General features: G+C 45.2%; 1 protein-coding gene across 2 annotated transcripts in view; it reads right to left on the reverse strand.

Annotated features, from left to right (window-relative positions):
- Positions 1 to 17901, reverse strand: part of PLEK (pleckstrin) — a 73796-nt gene that overhangs the window by 4720 nt on the left and 51175 nt on the right. Inside the window, exons 1-6 of one of the 2 annotated variants that reach the window (XM_064146201.1) lie at positions 16033 to 16133; positions 12516 to 12671; positions 6246 to 6427; positions 4678 to 4769; positions 3796 to 3980; positions 1291 to 1395 (exon numbers count right to left, since the gene is read on the reverse strand). In XM_064146201.1, coding sequence (XP_064002271.1) covers positions 1291 to 1395; positions 3796 to 3980; positions 4678 to 4769; positions 6246 to 6427; positions 12516 to 12671; positions 16033 to 16080 — 768 coding nt within the window. In that variant the 5' untranslated portion in view covers positions 16081 to 16133. Of the gene's footprint in view, positions 1 to 1290; positions 1396 to 3795; positions 3981 to 4677; positions 4770 to 6245; positions 6428 to 12515; positions 12672 to 16032; positions 16134 to 17901 lie in introns of those variants that run through there. The other variant, XM_064146202.1, reaches the window with a different exon arrangement.

Consider the following 17901-nt stretch of genomic DNA (forward strand, 5'->3'; position numbering starts at 1 on the left):
TAGGAAACAACATTTCTTTACAGACAGGGTTATCAAACACTGGGACAGGCTTCCTAGAGAAGTACTTCATGTCCCAGATCTGTCACTGTTTAAGAGGCATTTGAACAACACCCTTAAAAACATGCTTTAGCCTGTGGTCAGCCATGAAGCCATGTTGGAGCACATATTCTCAATGTGAAACCTCATTTTCCATCAAGCTACTATGAAAGAGATACCTGTGAGTGTCTTGAGGAAAAACAAAAAAAGTCAATTTTAGCATTGGAAACAGAAAATTGATACAAAAAGACTGGATGAGGCACTTAGTGCCATGGTCTAGTTGACTGAATAGGGCTGGGTGATAGGTTGGCCTGGATGATCTTGGAGGTCTCTTCCAACCTGGTTGATTCAATGATTCTATGAAATGAACCTTCCAGTGGTGCTTTTGTTTGACATTGAATTGTTTCAGAATGAAACCAGAGCAATGGAAAATCAAGCTTCCAGTTCTGCCAAGTACTTAAGCTCATGAGTGAGCAGAAAGCAGCAATTAAACATAGAGTTCCACCTAAGTAAAGAGACCAGCACCCATGGGTGATGCTAGAATGATCATGAACAGAATGACCTATTCCTAGCAAACTGGGGGGCCACCAGGCCCCCCAGCCTTTGATCCATTCCCAGTCACCCAGTGCACACCATGGAGACTCACCAGTGATGACAGGAGGAAGATCCCTCTGCCCAGTTGGGCAACCTTAAGGCTTCTGCCTTTCCTGTGGCCCATTAAATAGGGAAGTGGGCAGGAAAGGCAAAGTGGTCACACCTGGGGTGGGAGGAGACTCCAAGAGGACCCAGGTGCTCTGGGTTTGGGGGATAAAAGGGGAAAATGGAGTGTGTGGTGGGAAAGGGGAGGTGGTGCTGAGAGGAACAAGATGGAGGGGGAGGGGATGGAGCATAAGCCCTATGAAGAGAGGCTGAGGTTGCTGGGGCTGTTTAGCCTGGAGAAGAGGAGACTCAGGGGTGACCTCATTGCTGTCTACAACTACCTGAAGGGAGATTGTGGCCAGGTGCGGTTGGTATCTTCTCCTGAGCAACTAGGGACAGAATGAGAGGATACAGCCTCAAGCTGTGCCAGGGCAGGTTCAGGCTGGATGTTAGGAAGAAGTTCTTCACAGAAGGAGTGACTGGCATTGGGACGGGCTGCCTGGGGAAGTGGTGGAATCACCATCCCTGGAGATGTTTTAAAAGAGGCTGAATGAGGCACTTAGTGCCATGGGTTAGTTAATTAGAAGGGTTAGGTGGATTACCTGCAATACTGACCTGTTTCAGCAAGCATCCTTGTTTGACTATTATACCTCTGAATTCTTCTTTCAGGACCACATCATCATCACTAGAATTTCCCTCGCAGAAAAACCCACTGTCTGGCTGCACGACCGCAAGAGAAAATTCAGAAGTTACCCAGCTGCTGCATGTTTATGTACAGGTACAAGTCTGACCTCCCTTTGGCTTCCCTCCACCCTGCTTTTTGCCACCCAGAAGAAGCTTAATTCATTTACTAGAAAAATCTCCCAGTGAAGTTGAGGCACCGTGGAAGCATTTCAGTATGAGGTAGGATCACAGCAATGGACACCCAAAGAGAGCTGAAGCATCTGTGTACATGTCAGTGCCTCTGTTTTCCACAAGTCCTGGTGTCATATTTACTCCAGGATGCCACAAACCCATGGTGCAATAGGTCTTTAAATGCACAGACAGCAGTTTATACGAAGCAATGTCAGCACAGCCAATAAACTCAAGGCTGGCTACCCCTGCATTTGACACACCCTTCCTCTTCCTCCATCCATCACAAACATCTAGAACTTGGGAAGAGAAAATACTCCATTTAGGCTGTATTCTCCAACAACAAGAACTGCTCCTAAATGTTGAAATTTGCAGTTTTGTAGAGCTGTGATGTGTGCACTGAGCATTAGCTCTGTCCCAGGACACAGATGTCCTTCCATCACATCCATTATACACCAGATAAAAGCTGATGTTACTTAGTCAAACCTTACGCTGCTCAAATATTGTAAATGTAGGCAACCTTTCTATGCCTTAGAGTAAATGTCTGTGCTGCCTACCAGCATGACAGCAAGTGCCTGCTGTGGCCTCCTCACACTGTGTTGTTACTGCATTAAACTAAAAACAAGCTGAGAGCAAGGACAATACATATGGACTGTAAGAGGACTGCTAAGAGACATGTCCCAGGTAAGCCAGGAACTGTGATGAAAGTAAGGTTGCCTTCACCTTGTGGTCTGTGTTTCTAATGCTGCACAGGTAAAGTTTCTCTACCAGAGACACCTTGGAACAAAGTGGAGAAAGACCTCGGAGTGCTAGTGGACAGCAAGTTCTCCATGGGATAGAAATGTGCTCTTTTGCCCAAGAGAACCAGTGGCATCCTGGGATTCATCAAGAAAAGTGTGTTGAGCAGGTCTAGGGAGGTTCTTCTCCCCCCTGGTGAGACCACATCTGGCACCTGGAATACTGTGTCCCATTTTGGGCTCCCCAGTTCAGGAGAGACAGGGACCTGACAGAAAGAGTCCAGTGGAGAGCTACAAGGATGATTGGGGGGACTTGAGCATCTCCTCTAGGAAGAAAGACTGAACCCTGAGGCTGTTCAGTCTTGAGAAGAGGAGACTGAGAGGAGATCTGATCAATGTGTAAAAATATCTGAGGGGTGGGTGTCAAGTGGATGTGGCCAATCTCTTTTCAGTGGTCAGCAGCAATAGGACAAGGAGCAACAGCTACAAACTGGAACAGAAAAGGTTTCACCTCAACATGAGGACAAACTTCTTTACAGTGAGGGTGACAGAGCACTGAAACAGGCTGCCCAGAGAGGTTGTGGAGTCTCCTTCTCTGGATGCATTCCTGTGCAAACTACCCTAGGGGATCCTGCTTTGGCAGCAGGTTGGACTGGATGATCTCTGGAGGTTCCTTCCAACCTCTAAGTTTGTGTGATTCTGTGACATGGTTTAATGGCCATGGTGGGTTTAGGTTGATGGCTGGACTCAATGATCTTAGAGGTCTTTTCCAACTGAAACAATTTTATGATTCTAGGAAAACAAATGAAGTAATGGGAGACTAAATTTGCTGAAGCTGAGGGATTCTGTGTGGTAAATATCAACAGAAATGCAAGATTTATGCACTTTACCTGCCAGGTGGCATACTTCTGTTAGTGTAAGATCATAAGCCAAACATCTATAAAACAGGATTTGGCTGTGACTGATTTTAAGGACTTGCAACACAAGAATCTGCAGAATATGAAGTAATAAATTAAAAGATTTGGCAGGGCATTATTGTTGTTGGGGGGTTATTAAAAACCTTGTTTTCTCTGCTCACTGGCAAGCTGTGTGTGTGTGCACACCAGCCAAGTCAGATTTGATGGCTCTGCACAAGAATGAGTTTGTAGACTGTGCCACTCACTCTAAGAAGCCTCATGATAATGAATTACTTGCTTCCCTTATGCTGAACTATCAGGGGAACTGATGGCTAAATTAGCTAAATTCTGTTCACTGGTGAAATTACCAGGAACAAACTTTGAGTTGAAAAGAACCCTGCTCAACCTCAGCACTCAGTTGACATGTGGAAGTGTGGCAGACAAAAGAAAAAAAACCATCCTGCTTACAGATATCAAAGTGATACTCAGTTCATTCCGAGTATCATGTAGGGAAAGACAATTAACTTATATCTCTCAGTTTCCTCCAGGACTTAAGAAACAAAAAACTCAAAAAGCCTGAGAAAAGCAGAGCATCAGCAAGTCTGGGACAATAAAAGAAAGGATGGAATACTCACAAAGTAGTAGAAGGCATCCCAGAGATCTAAGAAGGGAGTGTCTGACAGTCCCTCAGCAGCAGCCTTGGAGGTATCCCCTGCAGGCTGTAGGTAACCTTCACTCAAAAGGGAAGAGGCAAGCATGAGACCTTCTCTACGATTTCGGATGGAGTTGTTAGACAGCAGCCAGTCAATCACAGAGGTACCTGATCACAGGGGAGCAAACAACATCAGCCTCAAGACAGGCACAAGGAAGCCTAAAAACGTACAAGCAACAAACCTAATCTATTTGTCAGTGTCCTGAGAGATATTCTTAGTGACAACTCAAGATTAGCTCTCTGCAAGGTGCCTGGGCCATCCATGAGGTACAGCCAATCCCACTGATGGCAAGGGCCAGTACAACTCTTGAACACTGGTTCTGAAGGAAAAGATAGCTGGGAGAGGATGCAGGGCTGAGCTGGGAAGCCACAGGGGCTGGGGAAGTATGAAGGAAAGATCAAACCTGACACAGTGCTGTCACGGCAGGGTGACTTTGTACTTGAGCACCGACAGATTTAACTCAAAGCAGCAGAGAAATTACAATGTGACAGTTTGCTGGTGAAAAATTCAGAAAGAAATAATTCTTCTGGAGTTAAGTGTTTCATGTAATTTCCTACAACAATCTCCTTCAATCTTTCTGGCACTGATTAAGTTTCTCCCTCCTCTCACTTACCATGGCCATAACTGAACACTTGTTCAAGCTTTGTCCTTTGAGCACCTTCTGTACTGGTCAAGAGAATACCTGCCAGATTTTCTTGTCAAACTGCTCTGTCCTTTGCAGAGCTTTCAGCTGTTTTATCTATCTTTACCTTCTCAAACCCTCAACCCCTTTATGGTATGGGAAGGAGGGACAAGGGTGTTTACCTGTAAAGCAGTGATTGAACACTTTCTTATCCTTTTCCAGCTTCAACTCCTTTATTCCCTTTTCAGGATCTTTCATTGAGAGGTACAAAGAACTGTGCACAGAAAACATCAAGAACACAGAAACTGTTAGCAAATAAAAAGCTTTCCCCAGTTCATACAATAATCACAGAATCATAAAACAGTGTGGATTGGAAAGGACCTTAAAGATTATTTAGTTCCCATGGGCAGGGACATCTTCCACTAGCCTAGGTTGCTCAAGGCCTCATCCAACCTGGCCCTGAACATCTCCAGGGAGGGGGCATCCACAATCTCCATGGGCAACCTGCTCCAGTGTCTCACCACCCTCCCTGTAAAGAATTTCTTCCTAATATCCAGTCTAAATCCACCCTCATCCAGCTTAAATCCATTCCTTCTCATCCTATCACTGCAAGCCCTTGTAAAAAACTCCTTCCTTAGCTTTCTTGTAGGCTCCCTTCACAGGTTTTGCTAGCATAACTATATCTTAATTCAATCTCCTGAAAAACGTGGGTTGTAAAGCCTGGAGGCCCCACTATGTTGCTGTTGCAGCTTGAGGAGTGTAACAGGGAGGGCACAAATGGCTTACCACACCACCATGTGCTGAGAATGGAAGAGCTCGTGGTGAGTGCTATGTGAACAGAGGAACAGCCACTGAGACAGCTTCGCATGGCCCCACAGCCTTGATGCCAAGAGGGGAGCTCACTACTTTACACTATGCTCCCCCAAAGGTCCTTGGCTGAGCAGAAAACCCATCATTGCGACACCTCTAAAGCCTACACGCTCTGGGAGGCCCAAAGTAACGTTGGTAAACCCTAGTGTTACTTCCTCTCACACACTTCTCACTTGCTCAGAATTCCAATTTCTTCAAGCTATACAATGACAAACACAAGCATTAAACATCACAGGCCACGTCTTTTGGCTTGTTAGTCAGAATGATCCTCTGCTGAAGCCTGTGAAGTCAAATTGTTTTACTGTCTTGTGAAGAGGCTCACCTGTATTTTGATATTTACTGCTAAGAGGCAAAAATAAGTCACTCTTGATTTTTTTTAAGCACTGACAAACAGTTGGCTTCCTGTGTCTGCCCTTTATCTATTCTCCCTTTGCCAGTTCCAAGTTCTCTGGCAGGCATTACTCTCCCCTCACCATCCACAAAAACAGGCTAAGAGCAGCATTCCTTTGGAAAGCAAACAAAATGTTGCAAACATTTTTTGCAATAAATTATATCTTCTATAAAAAAGCCTCTCCTGCAAGAATCACACTTTGGCTGGGGTCTCCTTTTCTACTCGAGTGGGCTCAAAAAATCTCATCAGCAAAATCCTTTGGTAAATAAGCATGCTTTGGCAAAAGATGATGTACTAAAAATGACCTTGCTAGCTCTTTTCTACCACACTCTATGCTCTGAAACTGTAAGTCATGAAGCAAGGACTCTGAGGGAGACTAGAGTAGTAGCAAGGACATACACATTCATCGCTCTTCTAGACCAAGTTTACATGCCTCACACACTGCCGGCAGGTAGAAGCAAATGGGGGAGCAGAGCTAGGAGAACAAACCTCAGATTAATTGTTTCAGGCAGTCTGATGGACTTTCTTGTGGATTTTCTGGCAAACTTTTGGCCTCCATCTAGGCAGTGAATTGCTTTCTTGATATCCCGTACCCAGGCGTCTCTCTCCTCCAGGTAGGCAGCTTGAAAGAAGTGGTCCTGCTGCTTGGCTGCAGTGAGCTTGAAGACAAACTGGAATGACAGAGGATGGATTTTTTAAAGTGACTGTGGTGTAGTCAGTTGGGCATGATTAACTTGGCACTAGCACCATGTACAGCCTGGCTATGCCTAAGGAACTGTGGAAGGTGCCCCAGTTAAACACACTCTGAGGACACACTCATGAATGGGTAGTGCAGGTAACTGTTTCTTTTTGCTGCTTCCCTGTGAACGAGCCTGATATTGTCAGTAGATGCCAGTGGAGTTGGCACATAGCAATAGAAATGAGACCAGCAGGATGAGCAAGGAGATTCTCACCTGATACTCTGCTCTTATGAGACTCCCCACCTGGGCTCCCCATCCAGTTCTGGAGCCCCCACCACAAGAAGGACATTGATCTGTTGGAGAGCTCTAGGGGAAGACCTTGAAGATGATCAGGGGCCTGCAGTACCTCTGCTGTGGGGATAGGCTGCAAGATTTGGGGCTGTTCAGCCTGGAGAAGGTTTCAAGGATACCTTATAGCAGCCTTCTAGTACCTGAAGCTGGGGGAGCTAAAAGAAAGCTGGTGAAGAAGTTTTTACAAGGGCCTTTAGTGAAAGCATGAGGGCAAATTTAGAGTGGACATGACAAAGAGATTCTTAACAGTGAGGGTGGTGAGACGCTGGAACAGGTTGCCCAGTGAGGTTGCGGATGCTCCCTCCCAGGAGGTATTCAGAGCCAGATGGGACAAGGCCATCAGCAACATGGTCTAGTGAGAGGTGTCCCTACCCACGGCAGAGGGTTGGAACTAGATGATCGTTAAGGTTGCTTCCAACCCAAACCATTCTATGATTCTATGATAGAGCTGCTGATTTTAACTTTTGCTGGCAAATTCCACACAGCTCAAAGTCTGAAGTGCCCAGTCTCTAGAGGTTTACATTGGGGGTAAGTTTGTCTTAACATTTATAGAGACCTGGTCAACTTGAAGGGGGAAAAAAAAACGCCCACATCATGTTGCTCAGCTGCTGAATCACAAGGGAAGAAAAAGTCACAGTCACGTTGGAGAGCAGTGGAACACATTTGTAGCCTAGAAAACCTTTATGGGCTTGGTAGGGAGACAATAAATCTATCCTTTGGCTACACCTTATGTTCACTAGCTTGCTAAACACACTAGCAACAATGGAACGAATGACTGTATTCCCACCAAATGAGAAAAGACCTTTTCAAAGTAGTTATAAGCTGAAAAAATAACAGCAACCTGTAAAAAAAAAAAGCCACAAAGTTCACACAGATCTCATTTTCATCTAGTGATCTTTTGGGTGGAAAATCTGGAGCTAATTACCCTGGCAAGAGGGTTTCCACTTCCTCTAAAACAGTTCCCCCACCATAAGGGCAACTGTAATTTGTTCCACAGTTGCAGTAGAATAAATATACCAGGTTCTGGTTCAGCAGGCATATAAAAATGACAGGCTAATCAGCAAGCAAACAGCATGGCTTTGTGAGGGCAAATAAAGCCAAAGAGCAAAGCCAAAGAGCAGAAAGCAGTGAACCTACAGCAAGGTAACCCAAGGAGTGAGTCCATTGGACCCTATGTTTGTATATAACACATTTATGAACAACTCTAACATGCTCCTTCCACATAGTTGCCAACAGGTAAAAATCTGACAGTCTGAAATCATGCAGAAATACCACTGACTTTCATGGAGGACAAACTTCACACCTACAGAGCATTCAGCTATCAAAAATCCATGCCAGACATTTCTTATCTGACATTGTTCACATTTCCAGCTTTTCTATTATGCAGTAAAGAGCTGCATCAAAAACAAAACAAAAAAATCTATGAATGGTGCATGTGGAAAGCAAACATCTCTCTCTAAATCCCAGTTTCCAAGAGTCATGCTCACACAGCAGCTTAACAGAATGAAGCATCAAAGCATTAAAACAAGCTTTTACCAAAGGAAAAAAATAAATCAGCATTCATAAAGATGAAGAGCTGAGAAACAGTGAAATGCTAAAAAAAAGTAACAAAGACAAAAGAGAGTTTTCATTTCCAGTACACAGACTGGGAAAGATGTCTCTTAACTTCAGCTTTTAGAAAGCTAGGTGACTAAGACGGACATCCAGGCTTCCTCTGAATTTGTTGTTTAGCCTGGAGAAGAGGAGGCTCAGGGGGGACCTCATTGCTGTCTACAACTACCTGATGGGACATTGTAGCCAGGTGGGGTTGGCCTTTTCTCCCAGGCAACTAGCAACAGAACAAGGGGACACAGTCTCAAGTTGTGCCAGGGAAAGTATAGGCTGGATGTTAGGAGGAAGTTCTTGCCAGAGAGAGTGATTGCCATTGGAATGGGCTGCCCAGGGAGGTGGTGGAGGCACCGTCCCTGGAGGTGTTCAAGAAAAGACTGGACGAGGCACTCGGTGCCATGGTCTAGTTGACTGGCTAGGGCTGGGTGCTAGGTTGGACTGGATGATCTTGGAGGTCTCTTACAACCTGGTTGATTCTATGATTCTATGGTGAAGAGGTTGTCTTAAGTCCTAGGAGTGACCAAATCTCTCTTTGATGATGCACATCTGATTGTGCTTTTGACAAAATCAGACCATCAGACTGAACTAAATTCCAACATTCTAGATAGTTCAAGTTAGGACAGATTTATCTGACCATGAGCATCCATATGTGATAATGCTATCCCCAGGAAAGCCACAGGGAGAACAGAGAAAACCCAAGTACAGCAGAATTAGCACCACGTTAAGCAGTGATGAAACTTCAGATCAAGAGCATTGAAGAGTGGTGTTTGCAGTTGGAAATAAAATCTATAAATGCATTCAACAAATCCAGGATTGCTTCCTTTCCCCTCAGCATGTGCTTTTTGCAATTGATGTAGTAAAGACATGTGCTGCTGATAGACCCTGAGTTTTCAAGCTAGGCCCTGATGCGGATACACAAGCTGAAATCTAACCAAATAGAAAAGTCTGCTCATGACTCAATAGTCCCTGCTCCAAACTGGGCCCAAGTGAGCCTAGTCTTAAAACTGACCTCATGAGAATTATCCCATTTTTCTCTCTACCAAACTCTTGTCCTAAAATGTACTTTAATTTCTGGGCATACAAAGTAAATGTACCCAGAGCACTAAGAATCACAATAACTCTCTTAAGTGGAAGAAGCAGCCTGGGGGATGTAGAACCAGTCCAGAGGAGGTAGAACCAGCCTGGGGGAGGTCGAACTTAAAAGCAGGTAGAATTTAAGGTAAGCAGAACTTAATGCAGAACTTATGTTTTGGCATATAGCCAATGAAAATGAATGACAGAATGCAGAGACACTGGATTCAGCAGTGCAGGAAAGCTGTAAGATACCAATATCAAGACAGTACCTTTTCAAGGAATTCATGTAGAAACTTAGGTTTAATCATACTGGGCAGTAACTACCTGTAAGAACAATCCCAGTAAGAACAAATTACAAGAACAAAGTAGAGCAATGATGGCATTGCTCAAATGAAGAAGCATGTTGCAGTTTTTGATTGCCTGAACAGTGCAAATTTTAAGAGAAAATATGGCTCCAGGGCTATTGGTTCACGGACTTGCAGAACAATCTCATCAACTAAATGAGGAAGATCTGTTCTAACACCTGCTGAAGTCATTTAGATTGCTTCCATTGATGTCAGCAAACTGCATCAAGTCTTACCTATGGAAAGATGCTTTGTGTGCCTCAAGCACCAGGTCTGAGATCCTTCCTTTTTTCTCTATTTTCTCTCAGAAAAGGCTCCAGCAGCTAAAGTGAAAGCTAATGTAAAACTTATGATAAAAGCTCATAATGTGAAATGAAGCATCATGCAAACTCACTGCAGCCAGAGGAATGATCCTCAAAGATTTCACTGCCCTTCACTGCCTAAAGATGTAATGCATCTTCTTTAAACTGGTACATCTCCAAGCAACCTTTTGGACAGAAGAGGATCTTAGTAGATATCTGCCTCTCTGTCTAATTTGTTGAATCAACATGAGCTGGTGAATCATCTTTTCAACATTTTTTTTCCTGTCTGGATACATTCCTGTGTGACCTGCTCTAGGTGATCCTGATTTGGCAGGGAGATTGGACTCGATGATGTCTGGAGGTCCCTTCCAACCCCTACCACTCTGTGATTGTTAAATATGCTACTGACACTTCCAAGCTACTGTGGACTGATACTGATGTCAGTGCCTCTCTGAAAGTTAAAAGCAAAAAAACCCAAGACACTTCCAAGCAACTGCTGTGGACTGATACTGATGTCAGTGCCTCTCTGAGAGTTAAAAGTGAGAAAATCCAACCACCACCACCACCATAAACCATTCATGAAACTGCCCCTAAAACTGTTTGGAAATGAATTCTTTGTGAGAAAAACTTAACTTCTGTCATTGTATTGTAGGGTCTGTGACAGCTGTGAATGTAGTACCCTTCTCCCCATGTATTGAGCATGGAGTGCCTATGCTGAGGCTTACTAATTAGATAATGTCAGAACATGGTTTCATATCTGCACACCAAATGTGTGCAAAGGCTTAACTTCTGTCCCTTTATTTTGTTATTTAATGTTCCTGCTTCGTGCTCCACCTTTCAAGGTCTGCAAAAGATGTAGAGCCCAATGCTCCCAGTCCTTAGACAATGCACGCAACCATGCTGGCTGAAGCAGAAGGTCAGATATGAAGCTACAGACATTAAGGATAGAAGGCCCAATATGCAGACCTGACCCACTCCAAAGGGCGGTCTGCTGTCTATCAGGGGCCCAGATCAAGGATATAATAAGAAGGCTTCCCTCCCTGGTACAGCCCACAGATCACTACCCATTGCTAAGCTTCCTGATGGGCTATGATGACCTTGGAAGAAAAAAAATAAAGGCTATAAAGAGAGACTTCAGGGCCTTGGGTCAACTGGTCAAGGAAGTGGGAGCCCAGGCAATAGTCTCTTCTGTCCTCCCTGTTGAAGGGACCAACCCAGACAGATATGAAGCTACAGATATTGAAGATTGCTCGGCCATGCCCAAGGGTGACCCAGGAAGGAGCTGTTAGCAATAAGGAAGTGTAAATAGGCTTGACCAGTAGTCAGTCTCAAACCCTTCTGAATCACTTGGACAAGCACCCTTGCCAGGATGGGAATAAAAAAACCTATGCTGGGCATGGGGTAGGAATGCATGATCATGCAATTTCCCTTCCAGACATTCATAATACAGCCTCCTGCAGACAATTCCCAATATCTAGAGAGAGAGAAGAACAGCAGCCAGCTCTGGATGGCTTTGTTAAACCTCATGCAATTGACCTTGTCCCATTGACCCAGCCTGTCCAGATCTCTTTGCAAAGTCTTCCTACCCTCAAGCAGATCAGCGCTCCCACTCAATTTAGTGGCATCCTCAAACTTCCTGAGGATGCTCTCAATCCCCTTTTCCAGATCACTGATAAAGATATGAAATAGAACTGGCTCAGGTAGTGAGCCCTGGAGACCACCACTAGAGACTTGCTACAGAGATCCCAAATGTATAGGCAACATTTGAACCACTTTCTCTAAATGAGCTTCAGTTTTTGCTCTTCGAGTTTAGAACTGACTCTTAGTCCCTTGCAAAAGCCCCACAAGTAACAATGTCGTGGGCAACTAATACAGATTACATGAATGCAAAGTGTGTGGGCTTGGGTAGTTACCAAATGGCAATAAAAAGTTTTGGAATTACAGCTTTAATTGTATCACAGCATTTATCTCCTTCCAATTTCAACAAGCCAGTTGTTCTTTGACAAGAAAGAAATGTTTCTACTGCTCATGAAAGTTGCCCACACCTTTATTCTGTGGCAGCCAGATTTATATTCAACACAGCAGTCACACCATTCAGCTGCTAAGTGTCCCCACAGAAATCTAATTTAGTTCTGCTCCCTGACAGACTCAGATTTAACAAAATAAAATAAAACCTAGTCACTTTCTGAATTGCTCTTCTTGAAGCATCCTGTACTTTTCCTAAGCAGTCACACCTTTCAAGTGCTACACAAGCCCAAGCCTGCATGTGACCTTCTGAGACAAGCGAGAGTCCTCATGAGGTGTAAGGAATTTGTGACCACTAGCCTTTTGCCCCTTCAGTGCCTCCAGGAGTCTAAGTCCACTGTCAATGACTGTTATATAAAAGAATAAAGTACTCACCATTCTTTTGCCAAAGTCTTGGCAGGGGCTGTTGATAGAGCTTCCTTTGAGTGGGACCATCCCTTTGGGGCTGCTGTCAGCCTTCCGCTTGTAGAATTCAATTCCATCTTCTAAGAGCACAACCCACATTGGCTTCCAGGTATTAAACATGCTGCCCTGCATCAATACATCACTGTGTATATCATGTTCATGGTAGATACTGAAGAAATGACCTTCCAGAGAGTGACTGACACTGCAATAGCTATAGTTAGGGCCTCAATTGGAATATACTACAAGCATAGAATCATAGAATCAACCAGGTTGGAAGAGACCTCCAAGATCATCCAGTCCAACCTAGCACCCAGCCCTAGCCAGTCAGCTAGACCATGGCACTAAGTGCCTCATCCAGGCTTTTCTTGAACACCTCCAGGGACAGTGACTCCACCACCTCCCTGGGCAGCCCATTCCAATGCCAATCACTCTCTCTGGCAAAAACTTCCTCCTCATATCCAGCCTATACCTACCCCAGCACAACTTGAGACTGTGTCCCCTTGTTCTATTGCTCGTTGCCTGGGAGAAGAGGCCACCTCCCACCTGGCTACAATGTCCCTTCAGGTAGTTGTAGACAGCAATGAGGTCCCCCCTGAGCCTCCTCTTCTCCAGGCTAAACAACTCCAGCTCCCCCAGCATGTTACTATGCAGTTGAAAACCACCGTTGTTATTCTTCTGACCACCCATTGATTTCCCCTTGTAGTCACCTCAGCCATGAGTTTTCCAGAATCATACAGCCTGTGACTGTAGATGCTTATTTTCAGTGTCAAGTTAGTCAACAAGACGACATACTGGCAATATTAGGAACAGTCCTCAAGTACCTGAAGGGACATTCCGGAGAGGCTGGTGGTGGTCTCTTCTGACAGGTAACTGGAGACAGAACAAGGGGGAATGGCCTCAAGCTGAGACTGGATAGGTTTAGATTAGAAATTAGGAAAAAGTTTTTCACAGAGAGAGTGGTCAGGCACTGGAATGAGCTGCCCAGGGAGGTCGTTGAGTCATCCACCCCGCATGTGTTTAAGGGTCATTTGGATGTGGTGCTTAGGGATATGGTTTAAGGTGGATCTTGTAGAGTAGGATTATAGGTTGGACTTGGTGATCCTGAGGGGCTTTTCCAACCTGGAGGTTTCTGTGATTCTGTGACTTCTGTGAGAACGTGAGCTAGCACAGGTGTATTGCCTCATTAACTTGGCCATCCTGTGCTGTATTTAGGACTTGATGCCACAAAACAGTTAGCTGTCGAGGCCTGGGGGTCCAATAACAAAGCACACACCTCAGAGGAGTTCCAGACATCTAAGAACAAACTGTAAGATTAAGGGCCCAAGGCTGTAAATCTCCAACTGCTGTGGTGAGGAACTGAGATGCCTCATTCTAAAAGCTTTTACTTCCTATTTTTGAAACACAGCTGTTAGATGCAAGAAATACAAAAATAAAGACAGAGCCAAACCCTACATAGAGTGGAACACAAAGCAAAACTTAGGGACTCAGAGGTGAACCTCTTAGTGCTCTGTGTCAAGTATGATTAACTCCTAGAATTACTAAGACTGTTGCACTCTAAGCTGGATGACCTCTCTGGTCCTGCCTGCACCCAGATTCATAAAATGGTCACAATCCCAGATAGCCAAGGGACTTACTGCTCATCAAAGGAACATTTAGATATGCTGAATACCAACAGCTCTTCTGAACAGTCACCAAAGCACAGCCAGCATTTGTAGGCTCCATGCTTAAAAACCAGTAGCTTCCCTTGCTCTTTCTGTCACAAACAGACTTAGATTTATCATCTCTCTCCTCTGCAGCTGTTGTTGGAAAGAATACTACCTACCTACCCCCATTGCCTGGGACTTTTCTGGAAACCCAGCTACAAAAGGAACCACAACAAAGTCTCATCTGGGTACCACATGTGAGTTGACTGAAGTTTTCTTTTGAAATCTGTCCTTTAATAACCCTTGGTTTCACTTTACAGGCATAAAGGAGAAGAGAAGGATATATATAATCAGCAGGTGAAGTTAATCAGAAGGATGCTCATCCTTGCTGGAAGTTCTGGCTGTGGAAATCCCAGCAGCCTGACTGATGTAACAAACACCTAGTACTCTGATGAGTAATTTCCACTTCTTTTGCCCTCTAGCCCTTACTCTGTCATACTGTTTCTCCTCACCACCAACGTAAGCTCACTTCTGTAAAAAGCAGAGCCACCTTGAGACTGTTCTAGGAAAGTGGCCCAATTCCCACTTCCCCAATGCCATTGCAGCAACATCCAGTAGCAGCTTCAGCACATGGAGACTTTCTGGGGACCTAGCACCCACAGGAATATGAGAAACTCACACTGGTAAATCTGTATGTATCTTCTCCCTGGAATACCCAGCCAGGCACAGTTTGGGATGGTCTCAGTGTCTAAGTTCCCAGCCATTTCCCCATCAGAGGAATATAAACCATGAGCCTCTCTGCTCTATACATCTGGCCAGAGTTCTGCAGTCTGCACAGCAGGAATTTAGCTCTGTCCTCCTTCATGACAGTATCACTTCAGCTTTGTGTTTACTTTATCATAGAATTGCTTTGGTTGGAAGGTACCTTTAAGTTCACTGGGATCAACTGTCAACCCAACACCACAACGACCATAAAACTATCGTCCAAAGTGCCATCTCCACACATGTTTCTTGAACACCACCAGGGACAGTGATTCCACCACCTCCCTGGGCAGCCTGTCCTGGTGCTTGACCACTCATTCAGTAGATATTTTTTTCCTAATATCTAACCTAAACCTCCCCTGGCAGTGTTTCAGGCCTTTTCCTCTCAATTTGTCACCTGAGACAAGGAAAAAGAGACCAACACCCACTTCACTTCAACTTCCATTCAGGGAGTTGTAGAGAGGAATGAGGTCTCCTCTCAGTCTCCTCTTCTCCAGACCAAACAACTCGAGTTTCCTCAGCTGCTCTTCACAAAACCTGTTCTCCAGACCCTTGACTGGCTTGGTTGGCCTTCTCTGGACATGTTCCAGCACCTCAATGCCTTTCTTGCAATGAAGGGCCCAAAAGCGAATCCAGTATTCAAGGTACAGCCTGAGCAGTGCTGAGTACAGGGACATGATCACTACCCTACTCCTGCTGGCCACACTATTGCTTACAGAGGCCAGGATGCTGTGGGCACACACTGGCTGACAACCAGCACCTTTGCCGAGATCTCACTAAGGGTTCATTAGTTTACTTAATAAAAATACAAGCATTTTGATCCAAGGGTACCTCTGAGATGTGTGCAAAATGCCTTAGGTAGCACTCTGACAAGATACAACTGCTAGTAAGTGCCCCTATAATCATTAACAGCACAGTGCTTCACTGCTAAAGGAATTCTGTTCTTTTGCCTTTCCTTTTGGAAAAAAAAACCTAAAAAAATCATTTTTTAATAACAGAAAGCAAAGTATGTTTCCCTACACCCTCCCAACCTGTTTGGAGCTAGCTGCTCCTTGCACTCAAGGCCCTGACTGCCCACTTACCTTCTTAACCAAGTAGCCCTCCCTGATGCGCATCGGCTGGCGCTCCATGACCCAGGCACTCCTGCTGGCAGGGCTAGCAGTGCTGGCAGGGCTAGCAGTACTGGCAGTAACGTTTCTCTGGCAGCAAGCTCTGGGTGCTGGTGTTTTAACACTACAGCTGTGTCATTTACACAAGTTCCTCTGCCTGCTAATCACATGAAAACAAGCCTATTTCCTCTTACAGTGTGAGAGATAGGGAAACACAGAAGCACTGCGTATTTATAGCTTGCCTCTGACCGAACAAGTAACGGCCTGAAGCAATGCTCTGCCCTGTCAAACACAGCCAGTCCTGATGACAGAGTCCTGTGAAATTAAACAAGTATTCCAGTGCTCAGTCTCGGAGAAGCAGTGACCAGAAGGATGAGTGAAGTGATTCTCCCCCTCTGATCTGCTCTGATGAGACCCCACCTGGAGCACTGCATCCAGTTCTGGGGGCATCTGCCTAAGAAGGACATTGGACTGTTGCAGTAGGTCTGGAGGAGGGCCACAAAGATAATCAGAGGACTGTATGATGGTTTGGGTGTTCCCTGTTCCCCCCACACTTTAGAAATCACCCAGACTAGTCTCAGCCAGCTCTGGGAATATAAATGAAGCAATTTATTTACAGCTAGCACAATATAAAGCAGATATTTACAGTATATACAGAAATGTACATGGTAAAAGGTAATACAGAAACACAACTCCCCTCCCAGAAACCTGACTCCCCAGGAGGGGCTCTCAACCACCCCTGCACCTTCCCCCTGCCCCTCTCAACCTTACCCTAACCCCAAGGAAGAACAGAGGTTCGGCCAAGAGGTTAAGAAGAAAAGGTGAGTGGAGGGTGTGTGTTAGAGAGATGAAGCTCAGTCAGCAGCCCAAGGCAGAGTGTGAGACAAAATGGCCAGAGTGTTATCTAATGTTTTCGTTTCTTCAGCAAGACTCTGAGGGGGGTAGACATCACCACTCTTTTCCTTTCACAGCCTATGATCTAGTTCTTCTCACCAAAACATTCTAGCTAGCTTCAAACTAGCACAGATTGGAGCATGTCCCATACGGAGACAGGCCGAGGGAATTGGAGGTGTTCAGCCTGGAGAAGAAAAAGCTCTGGGGAGCCTTCCAGTACCTGAACGGGGGACTACAAGAGGTCTGGGGCAGGACTTTTTAGAAGAGTCTGTAGTGATAGGAAGAGGGGGAATGGATTTGAGCTTGGGGAGGGCAGATTTAGACTGGAGATTAGGAAGAAATTCTTTACAGGAAGGGTGGTGAGACACTAGAAAAGGTTGCCCAAGTAGGTTGCAGATATCCCCTCCCTGGAAGTGTTTAAGGCCAGTCTGGGCAAGGCCTTGAGCAACCTGGGCTAGTGGGAGGTGTCCCTGCCCATGGCAGGGAGTTGGAAGTAGATGACCTTTAAGGTCCCTTCCAACCCAAACCATTCTATGATTCTATTACCTGTAAATCTGTGCACTCTGGCACAACTACAAACAGGGTGGTGGAGCATGTTGCTGCTTGGATCCCATGACAGGCATCCAACCCACTGCTGCTGCCACTTGAGCCTATCCTCTGGCTGGCAGTGGGGTAGCACTTGGGACCCGGCAGCATGCTGGTTAATGACCATGCGCCCTCTGCTGATACAAGAAATCTATTTACCCGACTTGATCAGGTTTGGGAGATCTGCTGAGACCTGCCAAAGTGATCATCTGTCCAACAGGCATAAATGGCTTAGACCAGCACGTTACATACAGCATTGCAGAATGCCAGTTTCTATGAGCATCTTTCCCTTGCTGCAGAGCTCATTTGGCTGTAGCTGCTAAAAGATAAGGCAAAACCAATTTGTTTTTCCAAAGTTGGTAT

Source organism: Pogoniulus pusillus, chromosome 7 (genome assembly GCF_015220805.1).
Source record: "Pogoniulus pusillus isolate bPogPus1 chromosome 7, bPogPus1.pri, whole genome shotgun sequence".
NCBI lineage: Eukaryota > Metazoa > Chordata > Aves > Piciformes > Lybiidae > Pogoniulus > Pogoniulus pusillus.